Raw genomic sequence first — 26,015 nt, 5'->3', positions numbered from 1 at the left:
TCATGAATATGAAATGTACAATGTGGAGAATACAGTCAATAACTACGTAATGTCTTTGTGCATATTAAATAATATATCAAAGTTATACTTATTAATCAGAGAAGGCAATGGCAACCCACTCCAGTACTCTTTCCTGAACATCCCATGGACGGAGGAGCCTGGTAGGCTGCAGTCCATGGGGTGGCTAAGAGTCGGACATGACTGAGCGACTTCACTTTCACTTTTCACTCTCATGCATTGGAGAAGGAAATGGCACTCCAGTGTTCTTGCCTGGAGAATCCCAGGGACGGGGAACCTGGTGGGCTGCCATCTATGGGGTCTCAGAGAGTAAGACACGGTGACTGAAGTGACTTAGCAGCAGCAGCAGACTTATTAATCAGCTTGAAATGTATAAAAGTATGAAATCACTATGTCATGTAACAGGAACTAACATAGTGATGTAGGTAAATTATACTTCAAAAACAAACTCAGGAAAAGAGAGTGGATTTGTGCTTTAGCCTGGTGGCTCAGAGGTTAAAGCATCCACCTGCAATGCAGGAGACCCGGGTTTGATCCCTGGGTTGGGAAGATCCCCTGGAGAAGGAAATGGCAACCCACTCCAGTATTCTTGCCTGGAGAATCCCATGGAGGGAGGAGCCTGGTAGGCTACAGTCCACAGGATAGCAAAGAGCTGGACACGACTGAGCTACTTCACTTTCTTGTATACCTTAAACTTATACAGTGCTGTATGCCAATTATATCTCAATACAACTGGAAGAAAAAAAGTATTTTTTTCACTTGAATCACTGTCAACGTTGATCACATTTTAAACTCCCTTCTACTGTAACAATCAAATGAGACAAGCACCTAGAGTTCACGCATGTATAAAGCACATTAGTAAAAGATGATTGCTGGTGGGTTATAGGATTTTAGCCTTATCTCCACCTTACAAGGCTTTACTGTTAGCTCAGTTGGTAAAGAATCCACCAGCAACAAGTAGGATATGTTCTAAAAAGTTCATTAGTAAGTCAATTGTTTAGAACCTGGAATGTATACATGTATGTATACACATATATGTATATATAAGCATATGTTCATACATACATAAAACTTAAAATGATAAAGTAATACACACATATATACATATAATTTAAAAGTGCTCAGGACTGGAAAAGGTCAGTTTTCATTCCAATCCCAAAGAAAGGCAATGCAAAAGAATGCTCAAACTACCACACAATTGCACTCATCTCACACGCTAGTAAAGTAACGCTCAAAATTCTCCAAGCCAGGCTTCAGCAATACACAAACCGTGAACTTCCAGATGTTCAAGCTGATTTAGAAAAGGCAGAGGAACCAGAGATCAAATTGCCAACATCCGCTGGATCATGGAAAAAGCAAGAGAGTTCCAGAAAAACATCTATTTCTGCTTTATTGACTATGCCAAAGCCTTTGACTGTGTGGATCACAATAAACTATGGAAAATTCTGAAAGAGATGGGAATACCAGACCACCTGACCTGCCTCTTGAGAAATCTGTATGCAGGTCAGGAAGTAACAGTTAGAACTGGACATGGAACAACAGACTGGTTCCCAATAGGAAAAGGAGTACGTCAAGGCTGTATATTGTCACCCTGCTTACTTAACTTATATGCAGAGTACATCATGAGAAATGCCGAGCTGGATGAAGCAGAAGCTGGAATCAAGATTGCCAGGAGAATCATCAATAACCTCAGATATGCAGATGATACCACCCTTATGGCAGAAAGTGAAGAAGAACTAAAGAACCTCTTGATGAAAGTGAAAGAGGAGAGTGAAAAAGCTGGCTTAAAGCTCAACATTCAGAAAACTAAGATCATGGCATCTGTCCCATCACTTCATGGCAAATAGATGGGGAAACAGTGGAAACAGTGGCTGACTTTATTTTGGGGGGCTCCAAAATCACTGCAGATGGTGACTGCAGCCATGAAATTAAAAGACGCTTACCCCTTGGAAGGAAAGTTATGACCAACCTAGACAGCATATTAAAAAGAAGAGACATTACTTTGCCAACAAAGGTCCATCTAATCAAAGCTATGGTTTTTCCAGTAGTCATACATGAATGTGAGCTGGACTATAAAGAAAGCTGAGCGCCGAAGAACTGATGGTTTTGAACTGTTGTGTTGGAGAAGACTCTTGAGAGTCCCTTGGACTGCAAGGAGATCCAACCAGTCCACCCTAAAGGAGATCAGTCCTGAGTGTTCATTGGAAGGACTGATGTTGAAGCTGAAACCTCAATACTTTTGGCCACCTGATGCAAAAAGCTGACTCATTTGAAAAGACCTTGATGTTGGGAAAGATTGAAGGCAGGAGGAGAAGGGGATGACAGAGGACGAGATGGTTGGATGGCATCACTGACTCAATGGACATGAGTTTGAGTAAACTCCGGGAATTGGTGATGAACAGGGAGGCCTGGCATGCTGCGGTTCATGGGGTCGCAAATAGTCAGACACAACTGAGTGACAGAACTGAACTGAACCATTTCAAGATCAGGATAAGGATGACAAAAATAAGTTTCCCCTTTCTGGTACCAGACAGGTTCCCTTTCCAATTTCCAATTAAAGCACTCAGGGCACTTTTGATAATCACTTGATAAACAGTAATCACTTGATAAATTCTTGGGTAATAACTGTGTATGTTCATTACAGATGTTTTTGTTCTGGGGAATTTTTTGTGAAGAGGAGAGACATGGTATGATAATATGATTAATATAACACCTTCTTATATTTAAAGAGCTTTATGGGAGGAAACCAAACTTACAATTTGGCATCAAAGTATTGAACTGGACCGATACCTGCAAGTTAAAGGGTCATAGCCTCAGTATAAGAACTTTGTAATAGGGAAAGCATAACAATGCTGTGGGTTTTACGAAACCTTCTTTGAAAGGTGTGGAGTTTATTTCTTGACCATCAGAAGGTTACACATCTGGACCAGGCTGCTTACTTTGCACCCACACCTTGGAATTACCTTAGTTGAGCTGGTGTTGAGGTCTCAAATTGTTGACGAATAGCCACTATAACAAGCTAACTTTAGGAAATAACTCCATCTGCTAGAGAACTATGAATAATTTTATATTCAGTGTTTCCTATGTGAAGCCCCCATGAGGAATTTTTTTCAGAGCACAGTATTAGGAAGTCCTTCTTTTCCTGAGGAATCAGAGGAGGGGGGTTGCTCCACCACCACCCCCCTGCAAAAAAAGTTTAATTGGCTTTTCAGCTGACCACTAGGAAGCTTACAAGCAAGACTGAGGCTCAACTATAGGAACTCAGTAGGTTTTATGGCCCATAGAGTTAATGCTTCTTTCAGCCACATCTTAGCTTCTTACTTTCATGAGTATTTATCTATATTCATTTATTGCCTATGTACTTAAATGCAAGTACATATGGAATACTAAATAGGTAAAAGAGTCTCCATTTCTCCTTTTGAAACAGGTATAGAACAGATACTCTGATTTGATCATTTAAGATCCATGACCAAATCATCTCTTTATGCCACATAAATTTTTTTTTCAAGAGCTGAGCACTTAAACAACGCTTATACCTACTAAACCTGGGTTTTATGTGAAAATGATTTCAGAGGGCACTGGAAACCCCAGGTTTCTTTTCGATCCTCTGGTGTCTTTAGAAAGCAATTCCGAAAGCACCATTTCCATCACCCTTTTAATCTCTGCAAATTGTTCATAAGAGCTGCATCAGGCAGACTGTCATCAATTATGTTCACAGTGACAGCTCAATCATATATGCACTACCACAGATTATTCTCGGCGAAGGCAATGGCACCCCACTCCAGTACTCTTGCCTGGAAAATCCCATGGATAGAGGAGCCTGGAAGGCTGCAGTCCATGGGGTCGCTGAGGGTCAGACACGACTGAGTGACTTCACTTTCACTTTTCACTTTCATGCACTGGAGAAGGGAATGGCAACCCACTTCAGTGTTCTTGCCTGGAGAATCCCAGGGACGTTGGAGCCTGGTGGGCTGCCATCTATGGGGTCGCACAGAGTCGGACATGACTGAAGCGACTTAGCAGCAGCAGCACAGATTATTCTAAAGAAACAGTGCATTTAAGAGAATTAACTCCAGAAGAAATCTTCATACATATAGGACTATTTACAGAAAACTAAAACTTCATATGTGAAATAGTTCTCTTTCAGATCTTTGAGAGTATTTTATATGTTCATAATGGTAAGTACATAAAACAATTACCACGTTTTCCATCATCTAACTCCTAGAATGACTTATGCACTACATTCAAGCATAAACTACCCTTCACAGATCAACATTTATTTATCCCATTAAAAAGTGAACTTTAAACAATTAAAAATTCTATTTTAAATTTCTTTTACTTTGTAATTAAAAACAATCTTTTACTCACTAAAATTTGCCATTTTCCTATAGTTAAGATAGTTTTGTTAGCTTTTTAAACTATTTTGCATGTACACATATGCTTTTTATTTTGGAAGAGATGATTTACTCCAAATTTTACTTATTTCTCATGTGGGAGAATTATTTATTTTTAAAGACTTGTTGTATACCAATGTTGCTTTCATTCAAGCTGTACTGATTTTCTCAAGTAATTCTTACGCTGCGTTTTTGGCCAAATTCCAATAGCTCTTGTCTCCTGATACTTGTTTCCAGTATTACCTCTGTAATTCCCTACACAGTTACAAGATCAAATTTAGAACTTAATTTTCAAATACTTAATAAACACTAGTTTTACTGAAGAGTCACCTCATTGTTAGTTTATTTTACAAACTGGGTATTTTGAGTCAATATTTAGTAATTATCAAGTTCATCTGACAGGTTTGTTATAATTTAAGACTCATTTTACTAGATTAAAAAAAATTTTTTTTTAAAGAAAACCTTACAAGGCAACTTTTATCAATTAGTTCTCTTCATGCTTCTCAGTGTCTATATAAAGCACATTAATAAAAAGTATTTCATATCAAGCTTCATAAATTATTGAATCAGAAACTAAATTGCTTAACATGTACCAAAAACTGATTTTGATTTATGACATGAACACCAGCCTATTGCATCAAGCACAATTCTCAACCTAGAATGCAGAGACCTCCACAACATTTGTAGTACACAGAACAAACACAACAAAATTGGGCAACATTTTCTAATTATATTATTGTCATAGTTTTTTTTCTTTTAAAATATACATCTTGTTGTTTAGTTCCTCAGTCCTGTCCAACTCTTTACAACCCCATGGACTGCAGAATGCCAGGCTTCCCTGTCCTTCACTATCTACCAGAGTTTGCTCAAATTCAATTCATGTCCAAAAAATATACATAGTAAAACTTTGTTAATAAATGCAACAAATAGTTTATCAAAATACCCCAAACTGAAGTTTCTTTTTCAAGTAAGTGACAATAACAAATAATCTTAGTACCTGACTCAGGTGGAAAGACAGATACGTTCCTTGATAATCACAAATTAATTTGTAAACATAAGAAGATACATCTTTAATGGGACTTGTAGGACAGAAAGAGACTTTACAGTAAATTCAATGAACCTCTTAGATTTAGAAAAATTGAGTGCACGTGAGAATAAAAGTTATAAAATTGTATTTTTTAAAAAGTTGTATGGAATCACTTAGGTTATGTGTAGAGATATAGTACAAACTTAGACTAGCTCCTCACATAAAATAATAAATAAAAATATAATTTTGCTTAAAATTCAAAGAATTCTTTCTTCCTATAAAAGAACAATTCAATTACATTCTAAGACATGTAAAAATGTCAGATAATGTTCAATAGAAATGCTATTTTAAAGTTTAAACATTCTGTGTAAGCAAAATATATAAGTAAACCTGTTGCTGCAATAAAGAATATAATTCCATATTGCCTGCCCTTGTTTCCCATATCATGTATTTAATATTTACACTAAAAATAATTTTTAAAACACAGAAAAATTTAAATTTCTAGCCAAAGCCTGTAATCCTAGGGTAGGAAAGTTGTGCAATATTTTTACACCTCTGATGTAGCATAACCTTATTCTCTACCTAGACTGTAAAAGTGAGTATTACAATTCGACACTAAAAGGGAAGACTTCGTTTTTGTTTTTTAGGAATCATTTAATTGATCTCATTAGGATTCCAACAACAATCGCATCTTTAACACCTACTACTCTTTCTCACATTGTACTAATAACCACTTTAATTTAAAATATATTCATTGATCAGAAAAATATTTTCAATCTAAAAATCTGATGATCAGGAAACACTGACTCAAAATTTTTTTAATAGAGGAGTTAAACTGCAAGAAATTTGCATTTGTAAAGAAATTATGAAAGAATGAGGTGGGGGGAGGTGGTTCAAGTTCTCTAACTTCTTTTTATCCTCCCTGGGCCTTAGCTGCATTTCAGGGCATCAGAGGGAGCAGAACTGAGGGTTAAGATGAGGAACCCTGGTGGGGAAGCACTAGGATTGAGGGTGGGGTAGAAACAACAGAGTCATTCTATTAATAACAAAGGGTAAAATTAACACAAGAGATTCATAATAATTGAAATGAACATTTAAAACAAAGAGTTATTTAGGAGGAATACAAAGAAATCAAATTTCAGAAATTGGTGATATTAATAAACATTTACAATTTTTTAAAACTTTGTGTTTTATATCTATAGCAATTTTGTTTCTTCTTTATAATCTCAATTTTGCTACAAAATATTAGTATCCTGACATATTCTTACTAGCATCCTGATATATTCTTTTTGTTCCTTCCCTACTGCAAAGGCGATATTTTAAAGGCACTTCCAAAGAGTAAGAATTTTATTAACAACTATTTTAAATTAATCACAAATGTGGCAAGTGTCTCATTTCTAAAAGGCATGGATCTTGAATATTAAGCAGAAAGTTCTATTTTCAAACATTATTTTCCTTTATAAGTAAATTCAGGACACACTAGATATCTACTTGCTACCTTAGAAAAACAACATTGCCCTTTAAGTAACTGGTTTTGCAAGGTCTCTCAGGCCTTTTTCTCTGAGCTTCTCTTTGACAACAGCAAATCCCCTACTACCTCAGGACTGTTTTCCTAAATAACTGTGGCCCTAAGGTTAATTAATACATGAGAAATTTTCAACGAATACCACATTTTTGTCAGAAAGCCAAGAGATTCTATTGAATCTTTTTGTTTAGGTAATTTTTCTATGTCTGCCACAGTCCAATTATTAAGTTTTCAGTGATGTGGTATACAAACGTACAAAAACCTAAGCTGTGAAAAAACCAAGGTATCAAACCACATGCCACCTCCGGTGTGTAAAATGGCAGCATGTTTCAAGATGTATAGACTCACCCAGAAGAATCAGCTAACTGTGCCTCTGAGGGGGGAAAGAGGAAGGCGGAGGATGGGGAGGCAGGGCCATCTCTTTTCACCGTGTTCTCTTCGGTAGTATTTGTTGTTGTTTGCTGAATGCCAGCACTGTTTTTAAGAAAAGAAAAAAACCACCAGGAAAACATTTCTCAGTAATGTATTTCCTGTGAAATCCAGTTTGGTCAACAGTATTTAACAATCTACTGAGTATTAATTTCCATACATAATTTAGGCAGACAATAATATGATGAAATGAATTTGATAAAAACCTTTAATGGAGTATCAGTTGGATTAGTCTGATTTGCATCTGTATATACACATCCTCCAGAATACATGTTTTCAGAATCATCTGCACACATCCAGTGTTTCCAGCATGAAGATATGCAATTTCTGGAACAAGACCCAAACAATTGAGAGGAAGAACTGTTGAAGATTGTGGATATTTTTCATAACTGTTTACCTCTAGTAAAGGAGTACTAATTAGGGTATCAAGTTTCCAAGCAGTCAGAAAGTGACAGTCTGCAGAAAGCCTCCAGACATGATAAGGTGCTTTCTTTATTCAAAGGTGTGAGCTTTCCAGATGTCATCGAACTTGTAGCAGGACCCACTACAGTTGAAAAACAAAATAAGCAACAACTTGTAGTTCAACCACTCAAGCGAACTGCTATCCTAGAGTTTATAAAAATATTACATGAGATGAAATGCATAGCCTGAAAACAGAACAAATAATAACTGTCTGGAAAAAACTAATGATAAGTACTTTCGCAGCTTGGATAACTAATCAATACAAAGACTATGATAATAGGTTTCATTTTTGAAACATGTTTGAACTTTAAAAGTAAAACATAATGGTTCACAAATGACTTTTTCTGTCCATGGATGCTAAAACAACTATTTTTACTTACCCTGTTATCTTTGAGGAAAGTTTGAAATGAAAGACTGTCTACTATTTTTTATTTAAGTGGATCAAGTAAACAATACATTTTGAATTAAACCAAAACTTAAAAACCAAAGTGCAGTTTTCAAGATTCTAGCAACTACTTAAATACATACATAAATGCTTCTCTGTAATTCATTAATTTAAAAAATTAACTAAGTAATTCAACTGCAGGTAAGGATGAAGACGTAGTCCAAATGTTTCGAGCTCAGGAAAGACCTATAAAAGTGGCATGGTGTTAAAATTGTAGCAATACTAATATTGCTAAGTAAATAACTGACATCTGCAAATAATCACGGTACTTTGTCTTCTGTTCTTTCAATATTTTAAAATACTAATACTCTACACACTCGCCTGGTTGACACTTTCTTCCCATAGGTAAATATGGGTCCCTTCTCCCCCATCCCCTCACCCCTAGATTCTTTGCAAAACTCACTGAAATGAACAAAACAATGATTAAAACAATAAAAGCAAAACCATGGAAAACATTCCAATCAAAGTACTGAAACCAAACAAGAAAAGGAATAGGTAACTGTTCTTACCTTCAAGATGTGTACTATTAGATTTTATGTTCTAATAGGTTAAACTGGAATTGTTTTCTTACATCCTGTTCTTCTTCTGTTTTAAACAATAAAATCTTGCTTAAGAAAGCACTCTCCCTGTTTTTCTTTCTCCTGCCCCAGTCTTCAGGAAACCTTTAAAAACTGCATCTTCTTTTTCCTGGCTGTTTTAAGTGAAGGACTTTTCAAATTTTAGTCAATATGCTTCACAGACTTCTTTTGTCATTGTCATATTCTTTGTCATGTTCAGCATTCATAGGAAAGTTCACAATGTCTAAGTTCTTCTATGGTATGCAGGTAAATTTACAAATCAAAGGATGACAAAGTTTTTTTTAAAAAAATCATTTATCTACAGTTGAGTATCTTTCAAGCGAAAGTACCATTTTCACCTGATTTCTGTATCCATTTCACATTTTTAAGCAGATTATATTTTTTGAACAATAAAAAGGCCCATTTTGAATAGCTAGAAATTTTGGACTTAAGAGGCTGTTTTTTGTTTTTTGATTAGTGGTAGGCCAGTAAACCCCAAGTTGGATATTTTCACTTGGGGGAGGGGGCCATGCCGGGGGTGGGGGGGGGGAACGAAAGGGAAAGAAACCTGTACAGAACTTTACAGGTGCGAGCTGAACAGGAAACATTAGAACACAAAAACCTAACCTCTTTCCCTTATCTAACCTCTATCCCCACAGCGCAAAACCAGAATACTTACAAATTAGCATCCGTGTATTTGTGTCTCTGTGTGTTTTCTCTTCTTTGGATTTGGATACTTTGAGCTAATTTGAAAGTGCCCGGTTGGTTGCCCACAAAATGATGCTTGAGACTGTAAAGACGCATGAATTAGAAACCCTGCAAAGGGAGAGGACGGTCATTGTACCTCATCTCTTTATGCGCTCTTACGGTGGGACCCAAGAGCTTTTTTTTTTTTTTTTTTTTTAACACTTTAGACGATGGAGCAAGTGAGAGGCTGATAGCTAGAGAGGACTAGGCGAAACCGCCATCCACTCTCAGCTTAGTACCATTCTGTCCACCTCCCCCTCACCTCCAGATACACTGGACTTTGGTACTAAATCACTTTAGGAAACTGGGGTCTGATGGGCAGACGCGCGGAGTCCTTCACATCCAGCCTCGACGCCAGCCTCAAGAGTTTGTTTCTGATGTTCCAGGGCTGGGGTAACAGGAAGTCTGGATGGAAGCAGGAAGGATGGAGAAAGCGAAGGGGGTGATCCTTTCAAGAAACATCCAACTGCCCCCTTTACTTTTTTTGCCTCCTCTATGGGGAGTGGGGGTGGGGTGGGGGTGTTGGCGAGAGAAAAAAGATGTCAAGGACCATTGTTTGCTCGTTTGGGATGTTGCTCCGCCCCCGAGTCTGTCGTAAACCCGGCGCCGGACTAAAATAAACCCCAGATCCCGCAGCTCGGGGGGCTCGCCGCGCCGCCGACTCCTGGTCACAGGCGCAGCCGCCGCGGCCGAGGTGGCGGCGACCCGCGCGCGCCCCGGGCCCCCCTACCTGGCCGCCCGCTGAGCCATGTCGTTGAGCCCCAAGCACACGACGCCCTTCTCCGTGTCCGACATCCTGAGCCCCATCGAGGAGACCTACAAGAAGTTCGGCGGCGCCATGGACGGCACGCCGCCCGGCCTGGGGGCACCCCTGGGGGCAGCCTACCGCGCGCCGCCGCCCGGGTCCTCCTCGCAGGCGGCGGCCGCGGCGGGCATGCAGCCCCCGCACGCCATGGCGGGCCACAACGCGGCGGCGGCGGCAGCGGCGGCGGCTGCAGCGGCGGCGGCCGCCACCTACCACATGCCGCCCGGCGTCTCGCAGTTCCCGCACGGCGCCGTGGGCGGCTATTGCAACGGCGGCCTGGGCAACGTGGGCGAGCTGCCCGCCTACACAGACGGCGTGCGGGGCGGCGCGGCCGCCGCGGCCACCGGCTGGTACGGCGCCAACCCGGACCCGCGCTACTCGTCAAGTGAGCGGGGCGAGGAGCGCGGGACTGAGGGCCGAGGACGGCGCGGGCGTTCCCCGCCGCAGCCCGGCGCGCGGGGAGCGCTTGGGAATCCGGCTTGGGGTGCGCGGGGTGTCCTGGGGCCCTGAGACACTGAGCGCGCGGGGCGTCCTGGGACCCTGGGACCCCGGGACCCCGGGACCCCAAGCGCGCGGGGCGTCCTGGGACCCTGACACACTGAGCGCGCGGGGTGTCCTGGGACCCTGACACACTGAGCGCGCGGGGCTTCTTGGGACCCTGGGACCCTGAGCGCGCGGGGCGTTCTGGGACCCAGCTGGCCCTGCCGGCGTCGCGGCCGCCGCCGTGTGAAGAGAGCTGGGCGGCGGTTGCTGACCGCTCTTCCCCTTGGGCCCCTCCCCAGTCTCCAGGTTCATGGGGCCGTCGGCGGGCGTGAACGTGGCCGCCATGGGGTCGCTGACGGGCATAGCGGACACGGCCAAGTCGCTGGCACCTCTGCACGCTGCGGCGGCGCCTCGGAGGAAGCGCCGCGTGCTGTTCTCGCAGGCGCAGGTGTACGAGCTGGAGCGGCGCTTCAAGCAGCAGAAGTACCTGTCGGCGCCAGAGCGCGAGCACCTGGCCAGCATGATCCACCTGACGCCCACGCAGGTGAAGATCTGGTTCCAGAACCACCGCTACAAGATGAAGCGCCAGGCCAAGGACAAGGCGGCGCAGCAGCTGCAGCAGGAGGCTGGCCTGGGCCCGCCGCCGCCGCCGTCGCCGCGCCGCGTGGCCGTGCCGGTGCTGGTCAAGGACGGCAAGCCCTGCCAAAACGGCGCGGCCACGCCGACGCCCCAGGCAGGCCCGCAGCCGCCCGCGCCGACGCCGGAGCTGGAGGAGCTGTCGCCCAGCCCGCCCGCGCTGCACGGGGCGGGGGCAGGCCTGGCGGGGCTGGACGCGGCGGCGGCGGGGGACTACGGCGGCGGCGCGCTGGGCGGCAACCTGCTCTACGGCCGGACGTGGTGACGGCGCGGCTGGCCGGGGGTCCCGCCGCCGCCCGAGGGTCTGCTCGCGCTGACGGCGGGGCCGCGGCTCGCGAGAGAACGGACGGATCGCGGAGAGGGGCGGGCGCCGGGCCTCCGCTGCGGGTGGGGACGCGACAAGCCCCAGGATCGAATCCTGAGATCGCCCCGGCCGGGAGGCTTTGAGGTGATTTCCTCCTTCCGGAGGTTCCTAAATTGTGTAAAAAGCCGGCCGAGTCCACATCCACCACCACGTTCCTAACCAAAGCTCTCGGGGTTTCAAACGTTGGAGACTTAGGTGGTGTTTGTAGCTCTAAAAGTCAACCCAGCTTTAACAAGGTTTTCTTCTTGAAGTGGAACTTACCTTGGGAGATTAATTTTCGAACCCCCCCTCACCGCTCCCCCTGCCCCCGCTTAAGTGCAATTTCATTAATGTTTGATGGAAAGTAAATTGAATTGTAGCTCAAGGTGGATCATGCACATAGCAACATTACTGCAGAGGAGTTATTGCCATTTAGAGAAATGGAATAAACGTAATCAAAATATTGCTTATAGGAATTGATATACCTTTTAAACTTAATGCTGTTTTTTAAATGTTTTGATCATGATTTGGCAATGAGTGTTTGTATATTATTCTAAAAGAGGCTTTTCCTCCTAAGATGCAGCTCATCAAAAGAAAAGATTGTAAGCTACTTTTTATATGGAAACTGGTCTCACAAAATCAACGGACAAAATAAATTATACCCTATTCTACAGACATGTTATTTACTCTTTCTAAGGTATTTGATTATCTGAATTAAAGTACCTTGATAAAACACTAGAACAAGCAAGCAAAATTGCTAAGACAGACATCAATTAATCTCAAAGCATGTCAAGAAGGAAGAAAATAAGGTGACTAATTGAATGGTAATCAGTGTGTAAAGAATCAGTAAAATATTTATTATTTTCTCATATTTAGAAGTTAATAGGGGTTACACACCGATTTTGTTGGTGTTTTCTTGTACAAATAATGTATTTAACTCTTTAATATGCTGATTTATATTTCCTATGTTTCAAAAGGATATTTAAATATAACTTAAAAGAATCTTTAAATTCCTTTTTTTGGTAAATGTCAAATGATCTTTTTCACTGTGTTGTGTAGGCTTTTTTTTATTTTTTAAAATAGTTGGCATGATGTGACAACACAGCTCAGTTTATTCATGATTTAAAGAACTGGTAGTAGATTAAAAATGCTAAAAGAAAGCTGGAGAAAGTGAGTTCATAAAATGAAGAAAAATTAAAGACATAACATGGATAATGCATGTTTTACAAATGACCAAAACATTTCCCAGAGACCCTAAACCTCTTCTACATTTGAAATTTTAGAATTATAGTTTGTAGTGAAACATTTTATTTCATTTCATTGCTTGGGTATTTTTCTGAACTGTGCAAAGTGTTTTTAAAAGTTGCACTTTATTTTCTACAGTAAACAGTAATAATAAAAACTCCAGTTCCTTTCACAAAGAGGAAAAAAACACTAAAGCAAGTGAATCAATCTTTATCAATGCTGTGAATACATTTTTGTAAAATAACAACTGATTTTTAACACATTTTAAATTTGAGCAGAAAAAATATGAGAATGATGCAGTACACTTTCAGAAAATTCTCCCAGTTTGAGTTTTTGCATACTAATAAAATTGATTTTCAAAATGCTAGCCAGGCTAGCATAACTATTACTGATGTGCCAGATCTTAAAATGCTTCTTTATATTGATTCCTTCAACTTCTGAAATTCTGCTTCTAGAAAACATGTTATAAAAGTTCACATGGTTTGTATTTTTTTTTTTTTTACAGCCCAATACTTAACAAAAACAGTAGCTTATGGAGTAAGGGTTCCGAGTAACATATTTAAAGAAAATAAATCTTCATGCACAGTTTTTCCCTTGATAATTTTTGGAACAAAAAAATCCCTTAGACTAAACTATCAATCAAAAGGACCATTAAAAAGAAACAGCCTTCTTTATACAATATTTTCTGAAAGTGTATTTGGTACAGGCATATCTTTTTCCTTTCAGTGTTCCTTTAAATAGTAAGGGACTCAAGCCAGAGGTAATTGCCGCAGAAAGCTTAACATTCTGCACCCAGAAATGTACTGAGTTTATGTGTGCACATCCAGAAATTAAGATAAGGTTTGCTTCTGAAACATTAAAATAGAAAATGTTTATACTGTAGAATTCCACATTCTGATTAATGTGAAACAAAAGCTTTTTTTTCTTCTTTTGCAATTAGTGCTTTGCAGATCTTTTATAAAAACACAAACGGCCAGACTAGGTGAAACTCATTAACTGAAGAGGTGGATAAGTGTCTTCACAACCAAGAGGGAGGTTGGCGCAGGGTCTAAGTGGGAACAAAGCCCCTCCAAAGTTTAGCAGAGGCCACAGCAAAACTCGGTTTGAGAAATGCTAACTGCGGATGTCACAGTTTCCTAAAGGTTTTTGGGGTTTTACAACACTCTAACCTATTTTTTCCCAGTTGAGGCACAGAAATCAAAGTCCAGAATCCAAGTTGCAGAGAGGAACGGCGGAGATTGCAGGTACTTTTCTGAAATCTGTTTTGGGATGTAAATTGAAGTTGTGTGTGTGTGTTTGTGTGTGTGTGTGTATGCACGCCCAATGTTGAAAGATACAAGAGGGGTGTTTTGTACACGGAAGAGGGGGTATAACCCAAGTTGTCTTCTGTTTGAGGCTTTGCTTAGCACTAAAACCTAACAGTCAGAACAAGTCAATCAGACTTTTATCAACACAGATGTGTCCAAACTCCATTCTGCTATTGACTGTTTACTTTCAATTTAAAGCAAATCGGAGACAGAATCCTGTTCATTAAATGCAAGCACCTTCCAAAGACTTGCTTTGTTAGCTGCATTTCGTAATGATGACTTTTAGAAAGACTTTAAAGTTTGTGAACCATAATCACATAAAGACCCATGACTGGATTTTTAAATATGAATTTGTGCATAAGATAATGCACAGTGTAGTGGTGATAAAAGTTTCAGATGTAGTTGAGAATATGAATGATACCGCCCAACTATTTAACGTTAACGTTAATATGTGAATAAAACTCCGTATGTTAATTACTCAAGTCCAGTTTTTAAAAATACTGCTACTTGCCATGCTCAAATCCAATGAAACAGGGCACTAGGATACATTTTATTAAAAATGAATTAAATAAGTAGACTTTTGCTGCTAGTGAAAATTGGTGAGCATCTGGAGAAGATTCAAAGAAGGCCTGAAGTCAGGAGTCGCTCTCTCCAGTAAGTATTGAGATCACTTTGTGATTTTAGGATCACTTTTATGTCATTTTTTGAGCACGGAGGTTTGGAAGCTTCTGAGAGAGGTGTTTTGGTTTCCTTTGTTTTTGCTTTAGAACGTTGGAATGAAATGCCTTTTATTTCAGTTTCTAAATTTCCATGTAACCTCTTTCAGTAGTTGCTTAGGTGATTTCTAATAAAAGTTTAATCGCAAATGTTGCCTAAGTTTAAGTTGTAGAAACTGTTTTGCGGTAGTAAATGGTTCCATTCCCATTTCACACACACTAATTAAACCCTATTACCTCTGGCCCTCGTGCCATATATGCGGTATCAGATAACTAGCAATGCAGATATTCATCTCCCCCAGAGTGGAGAAGAAATCCGCCGAGAATGGGCCGCTTGCTAGTTGATTAGTTTTGGCGCTCGCGGGCCGAAGGCTAGCGGGTCTGCTCCAGGCAGCCGCGGGGCTGGACGAGCCGGATGCAGGCCACGCCCGGGACCGCGCCGTCTGCTAACCCGGCTTCCAGGTTACGTTGGAGAACGACTACATTCTGATTTCCAAGCCAAGCGAAATTAACTTACCCTCAGGCTTAGAACTGAAAAAAACAGCAGCCTCGGAGAAGACCCTTTCCGCTGCCTCCTTCCAGGGCCGATGATCGCATCCGTGCGGGGAGCCGAGACGACGCTGGCGGGCGGCGAAGCTGCGGCGCGGGGCCCAGGGAACCCAGGTGATGATGCCGCCGACGCGCGCCCCCCTGAGCCGCCCGCCCGGCTGTGGCTCGGGGTCAGCCTGCAGGTCACCTCCCCACCTGCTTCCCCGACGCCGCGCGGCCGGACAGCGTTCCGGGATGGACGGATGGCCGTGTGCTGCCCTCGACCTTACCCTGAAGACACGTTCACCACCGGCTCTCAGCGCCGCGATAAAGTCGGGCTGTTCCCAGGTTCTTAAATGCTTAAAAACCTTCAACATGAGACCTTGAAAAACTTGGCCCTACTCAAGCATAGTAAGGTGGAGTAAACTACACAAAATCGACCCGTTAGCTTTATTTACTCCTGAGTGTGGAGGGGGCTAGTTATAGCTTTAAACGCGCCATTGAAAGTTCTAAAAAGCCTTTGTTGAAATAACGGGGACTTTTTCTGGAAGATTCAAACGTGGGGACAGGTTGGAAAGAGATATTAGAGTAAGGAGAGAGAAGGAAGCGAGGGCTCACCACCTGCTGGAGGAAAGCTAGGGGCTTAATTTTCCCATCAGGCTTTGGCTTAGATGCCTTCAAAACGCTTAAAAACATTTTCAAACTTAATGTGTTTTGATCAGTTACATGCAATGGTGCAAAAAACCAAGTAAAAAACAATTACTTTAGATACGATCATGAAAACTTAAACTAGTAAAGATCTGAGAAATCTAGGTCCTTTAAAAGCGTGGCTATAGGGTACTTATGAAGCTGTATACCCTAAGACATGTACATGGGCTCCTTTGGAATATGCAATACTTGATTCAGGTGTTACACATTGTTAATACTCAGAAGATAAACAGCATTATTCCTTCACTGTATTGTGATGGTAATATATAATGGTTAATTCCCAGCAGAGACTCTTTATCTCAACAATAAAGAACCCTGCTGTATTCACCCATCAGCAGCAATGAACTCAATAGCTTCAAAATACCTTCCTATCCAAGGTTAAGGTGGGATTTTTCCTGAGTAGATTTAAGATTAACAAGTTGCCTTTGTTGAATATTAAAGCAAAAATGTCAAAAGAAAGACAGAAACCTTGTTTTACAATCTGAGGCTAGAATGGAAAAGTGGACAAGTCTTCATACATGTCTAAATTTGTTGTGGAAAATGAAAAACATATATGAAAGTGCTTGTGTGTGACCTACAAGCATACTTTTAAGGAATTAGTGTACTTAGTAGCAAGGGAAAAAATGAGTACAAATTGGAATCTATTGTGAAATAATGCAAAAATATACCAAGGAGCATAGGCAATTTAGCTAGGAATTAAACTTTTCAGGTTTTCGTTTTTAAATCCTGTATTTACTCATTTCTGGCTGTATTGCTGGATCTTCATTGCTGCACTCTGGGTTTCTCCAGTTGTGATATGCGGGTTTTCCTTGTTGTTGAGCACAGGCTCTAGGGCAAGTGGCCTTCAGTAGTTGCAGTGCTGGGGCGTAGTTGCCCCGTGGCATGTGCAATCTTCTCGGACTGGGAATTGCATTGGCTGGCAGATTCTTAATCACTAGACCATTAAGGAAGTCCAAAACTTTTCAAATTTTCTTCTTGCTGTTCTTCCATTGTGTGTTTTTTTTTTTCCCTACTAAAGTATAACTGACCTATAACACTGCGTTCGTTCCAGGGGCATAGACTGATTCCAGATTTCTATACATTACAAAATGATCACAACAATAAATCTAGTTACCCTCTGTCACCATACAAAAATAATATTATTATAATCTCCATGCTGTAAATTTCATCCTATGACTCATTTATTTTGTAACCAGAAGTTTATTTATACCACAATCTTCCTTACCTCTCTCACTCATCACCACCCCCTGAACTTTTCTCAAAGATTTTTCTCAAACTTTGAGAATTCTCAAAGATTTAAATCTTTAAAACTGCAGCACAAATATGCATGAAATTTGTAAAATGTAGATAATCTCACGAAGATTTTATAAGTTGCCAAATTAGTAGTGGAAAGGCATACATGAATCAGATGGGTTGTCTTTCTGACCATATCCTCTTGAAATCTACTTCTTCATTGATTTTCTTTTGACATCTAATTGTAGAAAATTCTGATATATTGATTTAAAAAAAACCATACACTTGCCAAGATTTTCAAAGTTTAAATACTGTAAAAGAAAAACAACAAAAGAGACCAGAGTTCTAAGTTTTGCATTGTTTTTTACTAAAGTCCAGAAATTTCCATATGACAAGTACATCAATGAAATGTTCCCAAAGAAATACTGAACAATATACACTCTAGTTAGCTGAGGATTCCAGCTAGAGTTCATACTTAATTCTTGTGCATTAAAAATCAGCATGGATCTTAGATGATCTAGAATACACTGTGTTTTGAAATCCACAGCTGGTTTGATTTTTAACCATAATGAAAAACCAGTATTCCTATTCCATCAAATGTGTTTTACAAGCAATAATAAATTCAGATCCACTGTATTATGCAACACACATCTTTGGAAAGCAACATAAAACAGTGAGATCGGATCAGTAGAAATATACAGTTAAAAGAAATACACAAAGTACTGTAGTTTTATTAAAAACTACTACTTGAGAAAGAAATCTTTCCACAAATAGCATAAAACTGTAGAATGATGAAAGGATCTGGGAAAGCTTTACAAAAGCCTAATTCCAACTGTATCTTCCTGAGGGTGGTGGCAAAGGGTATTTCCTTCCTTCTCTGGGATATCCCTGAAGGGAAAAAAAAAAAGCAAAAGTTTACTTTGTGGATTAATCCTCCTGCAAAGAAATTAATCTTACTTCTCGATGGAAAAACACACCAAAAAGAAAGGGACTATTTCTCATAGGTATATCATATGGACGGTCTCCATAAACACGTGTATTTGGTTTTCAGCCTTTTCCAAAGCTGCACGCGAGTGGAAATTAGCATAAATGCTATCACTGACAAATAACCAACTCAGCCTTAACAAGCACATAAGAAATTCCTTAAAATGTACACAGATGAAGGACAGTTAAGTGTCTCGTGTAAAACACTTGTCAGTCTCGCCCACCACCAGCCCCTCCCCCATCCCCATGGTATTTCAGGCCACATTGTAGGAAGGTGCCCATGTCATCCTCAGACATATTAGACTAGGAAAGCCATTTTGCTTAACGAAGGCAGGAGATTGCTGCCTCAGCTGAAGCCTGCTGCTGCTAAGTCGCTTCAGTCGTGTCCGACTCTGTGCGACCCTGTGGACTGCAGCCTACCAGGCTCCTCCGTCCACAGGATTTTCCAGGCAAGAGTACTGCAGTGGGTTGCCATTGCCTTCTCCTAATGAACTATTAATTTTAGGCATTTTTGTTTGTTTAGCTATAAATAATAGTAGACCACATTAGGTTATTACATAATCAATTACAGGGAACTTTCATAACACTTCCTAGTATGCTTCCAAACACCATTTCAGTACAACCTAAAGATAAATGTGATGTGTCTGCCATTACAACTCCTCATTTCTAGGGAGGATTCTGAAATGGACCCCTTTCCCCATACTGAAGCTCAGAGCACTTTACTAGTTCTCCACTAAAAATATACTGAAAGCATAATTTTACTGGTTTTAACAGTGAACTTCTACAATTTAATAGTGCTTCAAAATTCTAACTGAAAAAGAAATCTCTGCAGAAAAAAGGCTGAACAAGACATGTATTTCCAGAAGGTCCTAAACGATTTAGATCTCCTGAGTGAATAACAATTATACCTCCTGGAACAGCAGAAAGCTCCTCTAAAGGGAGGGTCTCCTTTAAAGGCGGCAAGAGAGCCACTGAACTGGGGTCAGAAGTTGACAGGCACCCCCAGCTCTGCTGCTGAATAACTGGAGATCTGAGGTTTCAATTCCTGACTTGGAAAATGAGGGGACAGGACTCAAATTTCTCCAGAGCAACTTCTAGTTGCAGGTACACCTTCCTTTCAATAATATTCACTGTTTCGGTTGCCTGGTGTCACCCTGACTCTAGCAGCATAGTCTCGACCTAAAGAACCTGCTGATATATAGCATCTGTAGAGATTCTGGGCAGACAGTATGTATGTAAAGTAATATTATATGTCTAAAGAACTGTTACAAAATTCTCTCAAAGGACAACTAAGATGGTTATTTTCTTATAAAGTGAACTGAGACTTTTAAGAGTACAACAAAAAAAGTATGAAGAAAAGATTTTTCTTAGCTGGCCGGAGATTCTTCTCAGTTGTCAGGACAAAGGGACACATGGCAAGAACTTGAATTAGAAAATTAATATTTGAAGCACTGCAAAAGGCTGAGGTAACACAAGGTAAGCAATTTAATAACCACTTCACATCACTGCAGGTGCCAACTCCATGAATACTACACACTCTGAATCACTGCATTCAGACCCTGCTTTCTGGCAAGCACTGAATTAAAGAGCATGTAAATACTAGCCAGGGTGTCAAATGGCTGAGGGACAGACTGAGGCAAACAGACCTCAGGCTTAAATGTTGCTACAACTGCATGTTATAAAGAGAAGGAAATAAAGCTTCCTCTTACTGAATTTGTCTAGGAATTACTATACTCATTCAATATATAGCTGGTTTAAATTTAGTTAAAAAAAAAAAAAAAGTGGGAAATTAGGAAAGATTTCATCCCATGAAGACACAACAGATAAATCAAGACAGAAAACTCCTAAGGGGAATAAAGGTAACAGCTGAAAAGGTGAGAGATTACTTTCAGCTTCTATAAAATCACCATTCCTTTTGAGAGATCTAGTTTCTAATAAAACAAAAAGCAACATCATAAAGAGAAAACTATGTTTTGGTGCTGAACCATATTTGTGCTAAATATTGGACTGCTGTGATTAAAGGGGCTTTTGGTCTGAAAATTCTTCAGCATCTTCAAAGTACAACCTATTTAGTGAGGCAGATACTCATCCCATAAACATTTTTAATGAAAGATCCAAGGGCAACTGAGCTACTCTTAACAGTACTGACAGAGGTATTTTAAACCAACCAACCAACCATTGAGTCCCAAGAGGTATGGTTAGGACCAACCACTGAGTCCCAAGAGGTACAGTTAGGACAAAGTGAGCAGGAAGCTTTCCACCCCAAAGCCCACACCACATTCATCACCTGTCTCCCTCCACGATCATCACGTCTGGGTGGATACCCGCCCGGCCCAGCTAGCATCTGGTACTGGTTTGGCTGGAAGGCTGCATTTTGGGTTTGGAGCATCCGGTTCCACGGTAGCAGAGGTTCAGCCCCAACACCTCTGTGGAAAAGCATCACATTTACGTTAAAGGTCAAAATCTCACAGGTATCATTTCCAAATTTGGGACAATCCAATGTGCCTGGATTTGTCATATGGGATATATAAGATCAGAGTGGCCTTTAGGTCCCTCACAGCAAGTGTAGTGTAACATATTTCATGAAATATCAGCATTTGTTTAAAAGTCAGTTGAATCAGAAAGATATGACTTACAAAAAAAAAAAAAACTGTTCATCTTCAATTGTAAAGTTTCCTTTTTAGTCACTCAAGTTTTGGACCCAACATCACCAAGTTGGCTACATTTTAAGATGCTATCCAAAGAGTAAACATGCATGAGACAAGAGAATGAAGCTTTATTTTTAAAAATGTCCAGGCTCGTTCTTCGAGTCTATTCTTTCTAGTTAATTGCACGCTGCAAATGAATTCTTACTGCTGAGTATTTTGAATCTAGAGTAGGGGACTTGGCTGTTTTTTCCCATCCATTATTCTGCTCAATATGTCAGAAGGTCTGATCGGGAGGAAACCTTTTCAAGTTCTATTGATGCGGCTTTCAATTGACCATGGTGACCTAGCAACATGAGCACTAATTGGCATGGACTGACTGGCATTTGGTGTACAGTTTACATGGGAACACAGATTCAAAAGCTATTATAACCCAGTTTGCTGGCCCGGATTACTGGTCAAAAGAAATGTTTTAATTGTTTTCAAGTGCCTATTTTAACTCTGCAGATACAAAACAACAGGTATGAAGTATAAAATCATAACAATTTAAAGCTGTCACATAAACAGTGTAGCAAAGATTTACCCTCTAAAGGCAATCACCCTGTATGACACAGCTTTCTTGAGGTATTTTCCTCAACTTCCATTTTATTCAACAGTCACTACCAAGAATAAACAGTAGCAAAATTCCCCAGTGTATTTCAGCAGTGGAAGCTTTGGGGGCTGTTACAAGACATTGGGAGAAACTATAAGAAAACCTGAAATTTGCTAACACACTGAGTAGCTGGTATTAGCTATGACCACATCAGCATATGAATCTCACTGCCTAGGTCTTAGCGGGGGAAAGCCCAAAGCTGGGCTCACTGGGTAATGCATTCTTCTCACAGCTATTCAAGCCTGAATCCATCCTCTCCACCCCCACTCTCCTTCCTTCACTTGGAGCTTGCCCTTTAAAAAAACACAAAACCAGCAAAGAAAACTATTTTTGTGTGATGTCTCCAAGAACTGCTCTCTAAAGAATTCTAGAAAGGCCAGTGCTATTCTTCACAGTGGTGGGACCAGAACTCTAATAATATAATCTGCTGTGAGTCGAAATAAACTGAAAGATCTATACCTCAGAAAGAATATGCATATATTTGGGGCTTTTAATTATTTTTGAATTCACTAATATAAATATATTTCAGTGAGAATGGCTCAACTGTGAAGCAGGAATAGCTCTGTTTGCAGAGAAGACACAGTCTCTTCCAGTTTCTGCAGGACTGAGCAGTTAAGCTTCGTGCTGTGACCAAGGAGGCTCATGAAAATTGGGCCATTAATGCAAAACCTGCTTGTTTCACACACAGCTCATGTTTTCTCTACAGTTTTACAACAGTGAAACTCAGTCAACTGAGTTTCAGGAAAATCAGCTGGCATGGCTAAAATACATTATAAATGCACTTCTACATTATTTTATGACCTAAAGACAAGAACAAGGCCACAATGCAGAAGCACAAAGTTCTCTTTTTGGGAAGCACAAGGTTCTCCTTTTGGTTTAAAATGATTACCTGAAATGGTTTTTGACAAAAATATAAAAATAATAATTTAATCAAATAGTTACAAATATAATTAATTAAATGGAAAGAGTCATGTAAGCGGAACATGTATGAACTACCCTCTTCTGCTTGGTAGTGGCAGAAAGGCCTTTATTATACATAAGTTAATCATATTTCTATACTAATTATATCAGTTTGCAAACACTTTTACAAACTGAAATCTGCCCTGGAAAATACATTCTAAATATGAGACGGAAGTGCTGAGGCTGACACACATTTTTTTAAATGAGTAGCTATTGATTGAGGCAACTTATTTGAGGCATTCCGCACCGTGGATGGCAACAATATTCTTAAGTTTCTGAATTACTGTTTTGGAAAGTAGCTGGCAGTATGACATAATTATATACTACTCATTGGGATATTTTAAATTTATAAATACACACACACATATATATGTATATGACAAATCAGCTTTTAAAAATCTACAACTGAGCTTAGTGCCCATTAAGTTAAAAAACTAAATGGCCACTTTGGATAAGATATGGCCAGAAAAGAGACTCCCCCACTGGTAAGGACCTAGACAATAGGGCAGCACCCAGGGGAGGAGGCACGAGCTGGACCTCGATCACATCATGATGACGGCTATCATGAGGACACCATCAGATTGTCCTTTTGGGGGGAGGCAAAGGTGGGAGTGGGGTGCTCCTGTTGTAATTTAAGTGAAATGAATATATGAATTATAAATACTATCTCAAAGTAGGAATTAATTCAAGGAACAGGGTAGTTTATGTTAAAAATAAAAAAGTACACTTAAAAAATTTTCTTCTCTATTAGGGTTCTCAACCAAATACTTAACAGTGCAGTGGAAAAGTACTGAACTAATGATCAGTGAAATCTGGTTCTAGTAAGAATTCTACTTGCCAGTTGTAACATCTCAGCAAAGTCAAAGTGAGTTTGTATGTTCTCTATGTCACGTAAGGTCAGCAAGGTTAGACTGACACAGGCTACAGAAATGAGTGATGTATCTGCTGAAAGGCTGGCTAATGGAGACATTTAGGAGGCTAAATTCAAACTCTGTTTTCTTTAAGAATAAACAGTGTGTTTCTTAAATGACCACACTCTAAGACATAAAAAAGAATTCTATTAAGCTCACATGTAACTTCTGCCTTATGGCACGGTTTTAGTTTCTGACTGAAAGTACACCAAAACTCATACAGAACACACCTCAAATCTGTTGGGTTCACAGAGTCAATCAAGAAGATACCAACTTGACTAGGGCACAGATCATAGATCAAAGAAAACCCCATGGATGTCAGGACATAAGTGACGATCTTAGGGGGCTTAATGTGGAGAGGGAAGGAAAGGTGTAGGACTGAAGAAAGGGTGCCTCAGAAGGGGAAGGACTTCTCTGAAGTCCCTGTGGCTTCACGGGACAGGATGCTCACAGCCAGTTTTCCAATGAGTTTTGCTTGGGTGAAAAGTTTCTTGGTAAAGAACGGTATGGAAGAGAGACCTCAGATAAGCTACTGAACTGTGTGGGCTTCAGTTTCCTCATCTGTAAAAGTAATAACATCTACTTCAAAGGGGCGACAGGAGGAATAAATGAATTCATGTTTCTAAAAGCATGTTATTAGCACAGTGCTGGCACTTTGGTGATTATTAATATCGGTGAGTATTTAATAACACGGGAAAAAGCAAGCAACAAAGTGGGGAAACCAAATCTTAAACAGCAAACGTGACAAACGTTCTGCAGAAGAAGGTTATCTAAGGAAAGATCAGTGTGAATGTGATAATATGTATTTAGAAAAATTCACCCCTCACTCATTTAGTGTGGCGATGGTGCCACGCTGAGGATACTGAAGTGGCACATACATGTGCCCTGAGCACTCACACTGAAAGCAGAACGTAAACACAGGCAAGAGCAGCTGTTCCAAATTAGAATGCAGCTTGCACTAAGTTGCTGATACTATTAATCAACAATTGAATAACATAATTTCTTTTATCTTCTTGAAGAAAATAATGAAATGAGGTTTTGGAGTCTCTAAAAAAAGAACTTTCTTAAAGGGGGTAGAGGTTATAACCTTGTTCAAATAACACTTCATTCATTTCAGATGTGAACAGATCAGACTGCTAAAACGGTAGAGGAGAGGCAAACAGATCAGATCATGACTGGGAAGGCAAAGAAGGAAGCCGTGCTAGGAGGCTTAAACTCGTCTCAGCATTTACTGATGCGGGCAAGACCAGCATGAGACGACAGACTTTAAAGCTGCCCTTAAAAATTTTCTTCAGATGTTAATATAATTATTCATAACATGCCTGGCTGCCTTGTCGTGCAGAGACCACCTGACTTAGGCGAGCACAACTTATCAATGAAAGAACACATGTCAAACATCCCTTGTTATTAAACCATGTCACATTCTTCCTCGTCGGTGGTACTTATTAGACTGCAGATCCCATAATCCTCTTCTGAGTCCCTTCTGCGTTTAATTCAGTTCAGTCTTAAGTAGTTGAAGAAACTGTTTTCAGTGGCAACTAATAACTACTGACCTACAGTGACACTGCACTACAATAAGCTTGTCAACCCTGAAAAAGTTGTACCAAAGAAGCTGATTAGGACTTCAAGAGGTCTGCAGCAAGAATCAATGGTTGGTCTGTACTGACACTGTGTTGCCGGCAAAGAAATGATAAAAGTGGAACCCCATTAGTTATGCCTCATTAAGCTGCACAACTCTTCTAAAAAGAAATTTGTTTAGCCTGACCAAAACCTAATACAATTTTAAGCTCTCTGTGTTGCATTTTTCAGGGCACCTCAAAAGCATCAATAAAGTAAAGGCTACGAACCAAGAAAAGGAGGAAACTATATAAATATGAATCTTTTACTTCAGTGTGTTAACCACGTATTTTCCTAAAGAACAAGCTCAAGAGAAATTCTTTAGAGGGGAGAAAGTACATTTCATACTACAGAGAAAGCCCAAACCTCAAATACTGGTGTGAAAAATTACTGAAAACTCATGTCTGCTTTAGTATTACCTGTCAAATCTTTGCTGCTGAAAAAGGGGAGGGGGACCTCGCCAGGAGTCCTGGGGCCTCATATCTGGAAGATAAACAGGAAAGGATTAAACAGCAGACTTTTCTTTTTTTGAAAAGTAATTATTATTCAGCTACCCACATATATTATAATTAACAATTCTTGGGAAAAATTGAGACCGAATATGATAACTAGCATAAATACACACCATGGAAAAGTGA

The 26,015-nt window shown here is 40.4% G+C and overlaps 2 protein-coding genes across 3 annotated transcripts in view; one reads left to right on the top strand and one right to left on the bottom strand.

Moving 5' to 3' along the window:
• The first annotated feature begins 10,352 nt into the window (after positions 1–10,352).
• NKX2-4 (NK2 homeobox 4) lies at positions 10,353–11,793 on the top strand. The gene is made up of 2 exons (XM_068987835.1): positions 10,353–10,794; positions 11,192–11,793. Exons 1-2 carry the CDS (start codon positions 10,353–10,355, stop codon positions 11,791–11,793), a joined length of 1,044 nt encoding a protein of 347 aa, XP_068843936.1.
• A 6,186-nt stretch (positions 11,794–17,979) lies between these two features.
• Positions 17,980–26,015, bottom strand: part of XRN2 (5'-3' exoribonuclease 2) — a 66,604-nt gene continuing 58,568 nt past the window's right edge. For both annotated transcript variants that reach the window (XM_068986740.1, XM_068986741.1), the window contains exons 28-30: positions 25,797–25,860; positions 20,880–21,018; positions 17,980–18,496 (exon numbers count right to left, since the gene is read on the bottom strand). In XM_068986740.1, coding sequence (XP_068842841.1) covers positions 18,431–18,496; positions 20,880–21,018; positions 25,797–25,860 — 269 coding nt within the window. In that variant the 3' untranslated portion in view covers positions 17,980–18,430. The remainder of the gene's footprint in view (positions 18,497–20,879; positions 21,019–25,796; positions 25,861–26,015) is intronic.

This window comes from Capricornis sumatraensis, chromosome 15 (assembly GCF_032405125.1).
Source record: "Capricornis sumatraensis isolate serow.1 chromosome 15, serow.2, whole genome shotgun sequence".
NCBI classification, from domain to species: Eukaryota; Metazoa; Chordata; class Mammalia; order Artiodactyla; family Bovidae; genus Capricornis; species Capricornis sumatraensis.
This window is presented reverse-complemented; position numbering and strand designations above follow the sequence as displayed.

Coding starts and splice junctions, on each gene's coding strand:
- NKX2-4 (XM_068987835.1), top strand. CDS start 10,353: ATGTCGTTGAGCCCCAAGCACACGACGCCCTTCTCCGTGTCCGACATC. Junction 10,795..11,191: donor GGACCCGCGCTACTCGTCAA/GTGAGCGGGGCG, acceptor GCCCCTCCCCAG/TCTCCAGGTTCATGGGGCCG.